Genomic DNA, 10,289 nt, shown 5'->3' on the forward strand with positions numbered 1-10,289 from the left:
TTTTCTTGCCTCTCTGATGTGGTTGTCACTTGCCAAGTCCCCTATTTTTTCTGCTACTTTTTTATTATTGTTTAAAATTAAAAGTCTAATATCAAACAGTGGATTTTCGAAGTCAACTTTCGAGTTCAGTGGAATTTTACTTAGTGCTTCATACGCCGCTGGTGGTTGAGCAGAAGTTCAGAACCATGTTTTTTTTGCCCAATGAATTTAAGCAGAACAATTTTCCATTTTGCCTGACAAATATGCTCCTTGAAGAATAAGTTCCCCTGTAAAAGCGGAAGAAAACAGACTCGTACATGGAAACTTGCTGAGATGTAAAAGAGTGAGAAAACAGATTTGTACATGGAAACTTGCTGAGATGTAAAAGAGGAAGAAAACAGACTTGTACATGGAAACTTGCTGAGAAATCGTTCATGGTTTAGAGATTTATTACAGGCAGAGAAATATAATCTAAGGATGCAAAATTAAAAAAAAGAAAAAAAGAAAAAGTACAAAAGATTGGAAAAGAAAAAGCGGCTACTGCAAGAAATGCAGTTACCAATAAGTGTTATCATCTTCCAAATAACTTATATTTTGCTATGAAGAAATGAAACCAATCAAGTCTGGTATTTAAAACAATTCATAGTCTCCTCCTAAGGTTCTCTCTCTCAGAGGAAACCGCAGAATGGCAGTAGAACATGATTGTCATAATCAGTGGCGGGCTCAGGAAATAAATTCAGAAGGGACTTAATATAAATTGATAAAAAAAAATTCGACAAGATAATAAAAGCCAACTGAAAAAATAATAAATAAAATATTCAATTTTATTGACATAATCATTTTTAAAACTTCTTCAACTGTTCTCGACGTGTTTTCATATTTTGAAAATGTCGAATAATATCTTCATTGTCAATACAAGCAAATACATCTTTTTCTATGTATACAACTAAGTTATCATTCAGCCATTGATCACTCATCCGGTTTTAAAGTCGATTCTTCACAAAATTCATGGCTGAAAATACTCTTTCTACAGTGGCAGTAGGTACAGGTAGAATTAAAGCCAATGTAACCAATTGGTAAACTAACGGGTACACCTTGTCCTTTTTAGTCTTAACCATTGTCCTTGCAAGTTCACCAATCCCTTTCAATTCTGAAAATTCTGCACTAGATCGTAAATCCGTAATGTATACATCAAGTTGCATCTCAAGTGCTATAAGATCTATTGCAGAAAAATCTTTAGGATAAAATTCAGCAAGTCGCAGTAATTTTTCCTTGTCAAAAGCTGCAAACAAATCATTTGGACATAGACAAGCCAAACAAATAAGCAACTCAATATTTGACTCATTGAAACGATTATTTAGCTCTTGAAGTTGCATGTCTAAGACAACATAAAATAACTCAACTCGATAACGATGTAAATTTGTGATCTCTCAAGCTTTACGGCGTGATATCCCTGGAATTAAAAACAAATCATCCATATCTAAAACATCGATATCATGCTTGCTACAGAAAGTAGAAACTTGACCAAATAAAGAATCTCATCCACTATCTCTCAACTTCTGAAGGTTATGCTTATAAACTTCAACCAATTTTACAGCATTCAAAATATCTTGATCTTTCCTTTGAAGTGCTCGTGACAATTCATTTGCATAGCCAAGAATATTTTTCATTAAGAATAAACAAAATATGAAATCAAATGATTGCATCAACTTCAATAGCGTTTTAGCTTGAAGTCTTTGTTCAGAATTTCCTTCAACTTCAATTATCTCAAGCACATCAACCACAGATGGAAACATAGAAATTATGCTCATTAACGTACCATAATGAGAAGACCAGCGTGTATCAACATGACGCTTTAAAGTAATTGTTGTGCAAATTTTAATGTACTTGCAAGCGCACGAATCTATTGTAGTATAGATTAATGGTAACGAGTGTCGATCCCACGAGGAGGTGGATTTTAATTGTGTAGAATTAATTTTGTAAATGGGTGATTGGATTTATGGTGGAAATGATTTGGAATATGCTAAAACTTAAATTAAAATGGTGAGAATAAATTCTAAAATTGGTATTGAAATGGCGAGAATAAATTGAAGAGAATTCTATTGAAATGACGTACTTGGGTATCTGGATCCGTATCAACATGCATCATGGGCTAAATAATCCGTATTAATGCCAATTAAATCATGAGGGGGGAATCCACACCTCATGAACCACGCTCTAATCAATATGGTGCTAAGGGCTTATCGTGCCAAATAATAATAACCTTGTACTAGAGGGCCGGTGAAACCAAGGCGGTATCTAGACAAGATTATTATTATTTGTCGACGAGAAGTCAAAACATGCACAAAAACTAGAGGGGAAGAGAAAATAAATTTACCAAATTAAGCCCATGATACATGTTGAGACTTCACCTTCAACCCAAGCTTGAAAGAAAATTAGTCACTCATAATTGAATTAGGGGCAAAATGAGAATTTATTAAAATACGAAGAAAATACAAGATGGAGAGGGAATTACAGAAAACAGAGTCCAAAAATGGATTCAGAGATATCAAATTAAGGGGGGGGGAGGCCCTTTTTTTATAGATACATGGAGTAAATCATGGCCATCGGATTAAAAACAGTTTGGACGCTCAGGATTGCGCCACATCATCAGTCAACAGTCCACGGTTTGACCACGCGGATGAACAGTAACACGGTTTGACTCGGATGAACAGTAACGCGGTTTGGTTGAAAATAATCCTGTGTGATGCATGTACCGTACGCGAGATTTTTCATCCACTGATATGCTGCCACGTCACCATCAACAGTACATAAGAATTTTAGCCCAACAGGATCGTGACACCTCATCAGTCAATGCCACATCATCGGTCAATGCCACGTCATCGATCCGTCTATGTGAACAGTGTTGTGAACAGTAACGTAGTTAGTACCGTACACGTGAATAGTACCGTACATATGAATAGTATTATTTTTCTTTTTATGCTCCTCCTAAGGTTTTCGACCGTCCTGAGTTCAAAAGTGATGTTCGTTTTGCCGTCTGATCTCTCCTTTATTGTGAAATGACTATAATGCCCCTAAAATACATAAAATACTTAATTAAAATAAAACACATGTAATTAAATCACAAGAAGGTTAAATACATAAAAGTAAGGGTTGTTAGTAAGACTTGAAATGTAAAATGACAGTTTTCTCCTTTATAAATATGCATTTTCTAACACTCAACAGTAATCTCCTGATTCAAACCTTGTCCACTTGAAAGCTCGCCTTTACCTAATGCTTCAATAACTGCAAGAGCATGTTTCTCATGTAGAATGTCACGGCGTTTAGCTGACACTCCAACAACATTAACTAGCATTGAAACTAAATTGAATAAAGAATTAACTTTCTCATGCTTTTTTGCCATGGAAATAAGAGCCAACTGAAGAGCAAAACAGTGAACATAATAAGCAGATTCATTCTCCTCTAAAATGAGCGTTTTCAAACCATTAAACTCACCCTGCATATTACTTGCCCCATCATAACCTTGCCCACGTAACATTGACAAACTCAATCCAAACCTTGAAAACATATTATCAAGAGATTCTTTAAGTGAGGCAGCTGTAGTGCTAGAAACATGTTCAATGCCTACAAAACGTTCAACCATATATCCATTCTTATCCACATAACGTAATACAACAACCATTTGCTCTTTTGTAGATATATCACGAGACTCATCAATTAGAATAGAAAATAATGTACCATCCATCTCTCTAATAATAGCATTAGTAGTTTCAGTTGCAACACAACTTACAATGTGTTTTTGGATATTTGGAGACATCATTTGCAGATTTAGAGGAGTATTTTTGAAAGTAACAGCATTAATATCTTCATTATGATCAGCAAGGAAGTGTAAAAGCTCAAGAAAATTCCCTCTGTTGCTTGAACCATCAGACTCATCATACCCACGAAATGCTAGCCCTTGATTTAAAAGAAATCGAATACAATCAACAACAGCGTTCAAGCGAGTTTCATATTCACTTTGAGTTTTCTCGGACTGTCTTCCAAAAAATGTTGCAATATGTTGTTTCTGATTCATCAACCTTTCACATTTCTGCCTAGCTCAGTTATGGGTACAATTGACACCTCCTTCATGAATCTTTAATTTTTTTTCCAATTTTTAAATCCTTTCCCAGTAAAAGTATCACTGCTTGCTTGATCACCATTATCTTCTTTGAAAAGATAACAAAAAAGACAATATGCAGACTCTTCTTTTATACTATATTCCAGCCAAGAACCAAATTCTTTGAACCAATCCGAAACAAATCGTCGTTGTTGATTTCCAAATTTCTCAAAGTTAAAATTGTGCCCCTTAGGTTGAAAAGGACCCCTTTGTAAGTATGTTCTTCGAACATACTTTTTACAATTATAACTATCAACACAAGGTCGTAAGCCAGGGTCAGCAGGCAAATTTTGTAAATTGACTTCATATGAACCATGACTATTTCCCTCTAAAGGAGATGGAAGCTGTGGTTTCTTTTAAAAAATTTTTTCCATATCTATTTCAAATCAAATAAAAGTATTAATTATTAGATTAAATTTCACAATAAGGCTAAATCCTAACAAAATAACAAACAAGAATAATTAATTTAATACAAATTTGATATTATAAAAATATTATTTGACAACACACTCAATGGGGCTCGCGGGAAAGATACATGATTGTAAATTTTACTTTTTCAATTGCTCATTTATTTGCATTAACAAAGTGATTGCTTTTGTAATTTATAAAATAAATTATACACCACTTTCATCATTTCACAGAGCACCCACTATCCCACCACTTTCCCTTTCAATTTTAATATTAAAGAATTGCTCACTTTTCACAAATCAACTTTTACTTTTGGAATTTTGCATATAGCTATCAGAATAAGAATTGATGAACGAAGTGAGAGAGATGCAGCACATTCATTCGGCCAGAATCATTAGTCAAACTTCAAAACAACATTCAAGCACAATACCTGTTTCAATCTATGGGCTATGGCTGATCTAGCAAGGGACGAAATCATGAAAGGCTCAGCGATTGCGGCGACAGATAACAACGAGTTGGTGGCAGACTAGCAGCAGGAATGGAAACGTTCGTCGATGGCGGTGGCCAGTCTTTGTGATTTGGTGATTCACAGTTTCATGATTTTGGAGTTTGTTTTTTTATTCCTTTAATTTTTTTATTATTAATATAAAACGATGAGTTTTGTAAGTTAGTTTTAAATTAGAATTTGATTAAATTAAGAAGTTTTTATTATTTAAATAGATTTATTTTAAAAGCCCAAAATACTTTGTTTTTGTTGAGAAAAGTCCAAATTGTTTAATATATTAGTATTGGACTTAATAATTAGAAGGGGCTTTACGGGCTAAATTTAAAAAAAAATTTAAGGCTCAGGGGGGGCTTAAGCCCCTCATGGGCTTTAATTGGGTCCGCCCATGGTCATAATCCTTCTCGGGTCACCTACAAGTTGGGTGGGTAGGGAGGTTAGTATTTGTGTTTGAGAGAATCAGACGTCTTTGTGAGTTAGTCAGAAGTTCAGTGAAGTGCAATAAAGAGGGAGCTCTCTTTAAGTAGTAGATTCTTTGATTGTGGCAGTACAAATTAATTCTCGTTGTCTATGGATACATAGGAATTAATTAAAAAATGCAGCTCCATTGCGTTGGAAGAAGAAGAAGAAGACAAGATTATGTACGAGGGAAAGATAAATGAAAAAGGGGAGATGCTTGCAGCTCATTATTTGATTGGAAAAATTCTTCTCAATCGGGGGATACACATAGAAGGGCTGAGAAATGCTATGAGGCAAGTATGGAAAACCTTTAAAGAAGTGAAGATTTGAGAGCTTGGGAGAAAAATTTTTCATGTTCAAATTTGGCACAACAGAGGATAAAAAGAGAGTGTTTACAGGGGGCCCTTGGCATTTCGATAATGCCCTAATAGTTTTTTTAGAGCCATTGTGAGTGGGAGATGTCAAAAAGCAATCATTTACACACACCTCCTTCTGGGTACAGCTGCATAATGTGCCTCTCATGTGTATGGACAAATATGCAATTTAGAAGCTGGGGTCTTTGATAGGGAAAGTAGAAGAAGTGGACACTGATGAAGGGGGGGGGGGAATGCGTAGGGCCTATTTTTTGAACAAGAATCTCAATGGATGTTACCAAACCACTTAAAAAGATTATCTTCCTCCAACAGGAAGATGGAGCTAAAACTCCAATATGAATCCAATACGAAAGACTTCCGGACTTTTGCTTCTGTTGCGGGTTAGTAGGCTACCAATACAGGGAGTGCTTGAAGTACAAGGGGCAACCAAAGGAAAAACTAGCCTACGGAGCATGGCTTAAAGCTTTGACAGTAGCTGAATGGAGCCGGAAAAATAGATGGAAAGGAAAATAGAGTAGAGAGCACCAGTAAGGTAATCCGGGAATGGGGAACACAGAAGACCAGAACCAAGTCCAAATCAGGCAAACCCAAAACAACCCAAATTCAGATAACGGGTCGGGTCAAAGTGATAGTGGTCAACCCATAACCCCAATGGAGGTGGGGAAGGAGAAAGAGGTAGTTGAAGAGCATTTAATGCCAATAGCTGTGAAAGCTACAAATATCAGAGACAGCAGACATGATACATGGGGTGAGAATTTGACCAACGCAGTTGGAAAATGTTCACCTAGGAAAATGGAATGCAAGGTGGGAAGTTGTGAAAGGCGGGAAAGCGGATGGGTAAAAGTAATTGAACAAAGGGCTACCCAAACCACACAAAAGGAAAGAAGTTAAAATTTGTCGGAAATTGAGGAGTTAGTCAATAGGCCGGTAAAAACCAACCCAAGGCCCAAAACCAGGAGATGAAAAACCAAAGCAAGAGAGCAAATAGAGAGAGGAAGTATCTTCGAGGGACAAGCAAAGACTAAACGCCTAAGCAGTGCAATTAGTGGGCAAAGTCCAAAGTCAAAACAAGCTAAGTTAAATAGCCCCAGCAAAGCTCTCAACAATAAACTCCAAATTAACGCCCCTGCAATGAAGATTCAACTGGCATGGGAACAACACAGTGGTATGGCCTTGGAGGATTTAGATACAATTCCAGAAGATATAGCGGCGGGAGCTGGTGAACAACCCCACCGACAGTTATGAATCTCCTAAGCTGGACGCACCTAGCTATAAGAAAAATTCTCCAAAAATATAAACCTCAGCTCTTTTTTGTTTGTGAAACTAAGTTAGAGTTAGCACAAGTAAGAGAAGAATGCGGAAAGCTTAATTTTGATAAGTGTTTTGCAGTAAGTAGGAAAGGGAAAAGTGGAGGCATAACTATGATGTGGAGCTCAAATATTAATGTCAACATCCTCTCTTATAATAGACATTACATTGATGCGGAAGTGCAATGTGGCAGTGGTAAAAAATGGCGATGCACTAGAGTTTACGGGCACCCGAAAAACGCAGCAGAAAAAGCACACATGGACTTTATTACGAAGGTTAGCAGGTTTGTCCTCAAAACCATGGTTGTGCTTTGGGGATTTTAATGAAATTTTGAGCTTGAATGAGAAGAGTGGAGGGAATGAAAAGAACATACGGATGATGTCTGAATTTAGAGAAGCAGTACGAGATAGTAAGTTGACTGATTTGGGATACAAAGGATATCAATTTACATGGAGTAATGGTAGGTTCGGGCCACACTTTGTGGAAGAGAGATTGGATAGATTTCTTTGCAATGAAGAGTGGGGGAATCACTTTCAAGAGACAGAGGGCACAAATTTAGTTAGTGTAGGGTCGAATCATTACCCAATAATGATGGAAGTAAAAGAGAAAGGCTCAGGGTTGCAGTATGTGAGAAAGACTTTCCCTAGAGTGCATTTCGAGGACATGTGGAGCTCTTATGAGGCTTGTAAAGCCATAATAAAAGCCGAATGGGAGAAACATGGTACAGCAGCAGGTGAAAACCCATTAATCAATTCAAAGCAGTGGCTAAGTCTTCTTTGGCTCAGCTAAAGTGGTAGAGCGAGGATGAATTCGGAGGGAGGGACAAGAAGCTGACCATGTTAACACAAGAACTCCAAAAGGCAAAGCAGAACAAAGTGCAACATAAAGAGGCCAATGCGATAAAGAAAATTGAAGAACAAATCCACAACATTTTGTTGGGCGAGGAGATTTATTGGAGGCATAGAGCTAGAGCTGACTGACTACAAGCAGGTGACCGAAACACGAAATTTTTTCACTCATAAGCTACAGCTAGAAAGAGGAAAAACAAAATATGGGGAGTGGAAGATAAAAATGGCGTTTAGACAGAAGATGAATAAGCTGTGGAAAGAGAGTTTTATAATTATTTCCAGTAACTTTTCACTTCCTCAAAGTCGAGCCAAGATCAAATGAATGCAGTTTTGGAGGTTTTAACACCAATGGTTACAGTTGCTATGAATAACCAGTTGAATGCCCCATTTACAGCAGAGGAAATATCAGAAGCCTTGTCCCAAATGTGCCCCACAAAGACACTTGGTCTGGATGGCTTGCATGCTGTATTTTTCCAGAAGCATTGGCAGTATGTAGGCAAAGCTGTAACCCAAACCTGCTTGCACATTCTGAACGAGCAAGGTAACCTCACCCCCTTAAATCATACTTTCATTGCCTTGCTTCCGAAGGTGGCCAGACCTAGGAAAGTCTCTGAATACAGACCCATCAGCTTGTGTAATGTAGTGTACAAAATTGTAGCCAAAACTATAGCTAATAGGCTAAACCAAGTGCTTCACCAGATTATTTCCCCATCTCAAAGTGCATTCATTTCCAATAGAATCATTACTGATAATGTTATTATTGGGTACGAATGCCTTCACAAAATTAGGCACAACAAATGGAGGAAGAATGGATTAGTTGCTCTTAAGCTAGACATTAGCAAAGCATATGATAGAGTTGAGTGGGGTTTCCTAAAGCAGATTATGAAGAGGCTGTGCTTCACTGAAAAATGGGTGCATTTAGTCATGAATTGTATCACGACACCCTCATTTTCGATAATCATAAATGGAGTGGCCACAAGTTTAATCCAACCGCAAAGGGGGTTGAGGCATGGGTGCCCGCTCTCACCTTACTTGTTCATTTTGTGCGCATAAGTTTTCTCGAATTTACTCATGCAGGCAGAGAAGGAGAAAATGATCCATGGCCTCAAGTTCGACAAGCAAGTGACGATTTCACATCTATTGTTCGCTGATGACAGTCTTGTCTTCACCAAAGCATTTATTGAGGATTGTCGAAACTTAAAAGCAATCTTTGATTCCTATGCAGCGGCCTCAGGACAGATTTTCAATTGTGAGAAATCTTCAATGTTTTGCAGTGGAAAGCTTTCAGCGGAGCAAATATCAGCCATTAAGAACATTTTCCAATTAAAGATGGTGTCTAAATATGAAAAGTATTTGGGATTACCTTCTATGATCGGAAGAAAAAAGACGAGTTTCTTTAACGAGGTGAAGCTAAAAGTGCTGAGCAAGATCTCAAATTGGCAACATAAGTTTTTCTCAAGCGGAGGCAAAGAGGTGTTGATAAAGGCTGTAGCACAGGCCGTTCCGGCTTATGCAATGAGCGTCTTCAAAATCCCATCGACATTATGTGAGGACATCTAGAAAGCAATGGCAAAATTCTGGTGGGGAAATAAAAAAGAGAAGCACGGGATTCATTGGGCAAGGTGGGAGAGAATGAGTCATGCCAAGCATAGAGGACGATTGGGCTTTAGAGATATCTCCAGCTTTAATCAAGCATTGGTAGCAAAACAAAGTTGGAGAATTATCCAAGATTCAGAATCATTAATGGCAAGAGTCCTCAAAGCAAGATATTTCAAGCATGAGGACTTTCTAAATGCCAAGATAGGTACCAATCCATCATTTATATGGAGAAGTATCCTATGGGGCAGAAAAATAATCTTAAAAGGCACAAGATGGAGATTGGTTCTGGGGAAGATGTTCAAGTTTACAACAACAATTGGCTGCCACGGCCAACAACCTTCAGGCCAATATCATCAAGAACACTTGTTGCAGATACTAAAGTGGCAGACTTGATAGACCCCGAAAGAGAATGGAAGATGGACTTAATTCAGCGGCATTTTGTTTAGGAAGATGCAGATATCATTCAAAGGATTCCCCTCCTAAGAAGCTCAGCAAGGGACGAGCTTTGTTGGCACTATGATAAGCTCGGGAGATACTCAGTCAAAAGTGAATACCAGATAGCCTTAAAAGAAAAATTTTAGAATGTCCCAAGCAGCTCGAATCCAAAGCCAAGTCAATGGAATGCCATATGGAAGCTTGATCTCCCTGAGAAG

The 10,289-nt window shown here is 37.6% G+C and overlaps 1 protein-coding gene across 1 annotated transcript; it reads right to left on the reverse strand.

Moving 5' to 3' along the window:
* Positions 1 to 962: 962 nt before the first annotated feature.
* LOC18044842 (zinc finger MYM-type protein 1) lies at positions 963 to 4,054 on the reverse strand. The gene is made up of 2 exons (XM_024186229.1): positions 3,223 to 4,054; positions 963 to 1,261 (listed from the first exon to the last, which is right to left on the reverse strand). Exons 1-2 carry the CDS (start codon positions 4,052 to 4,054, stop codon positions 963 to 965), a joined length of 1,131 nt encoding a protein of 376 aa, XP_024041997.1.
* Between the last annotated feature and the right edge of the window lie 6,235 nt (positions 4,055 to 10,289).

Source organism: Citrus clementina, unplaced genomic scaffold, assembly GCF_000493195.1.
Source record: "Citrus clementina cultivar Clemenules unplaced genomic scaffold, Citrus_clementina_v1.0 scaffold_4, whole genome shotgun sequence".
NCBI classification, from domain to species: Eukaryota; Viridiplantae; Streptophyta; class Magnoliopsida; order Sapindales; family Rutaceae; genus Citrus; species Citrus x clementina.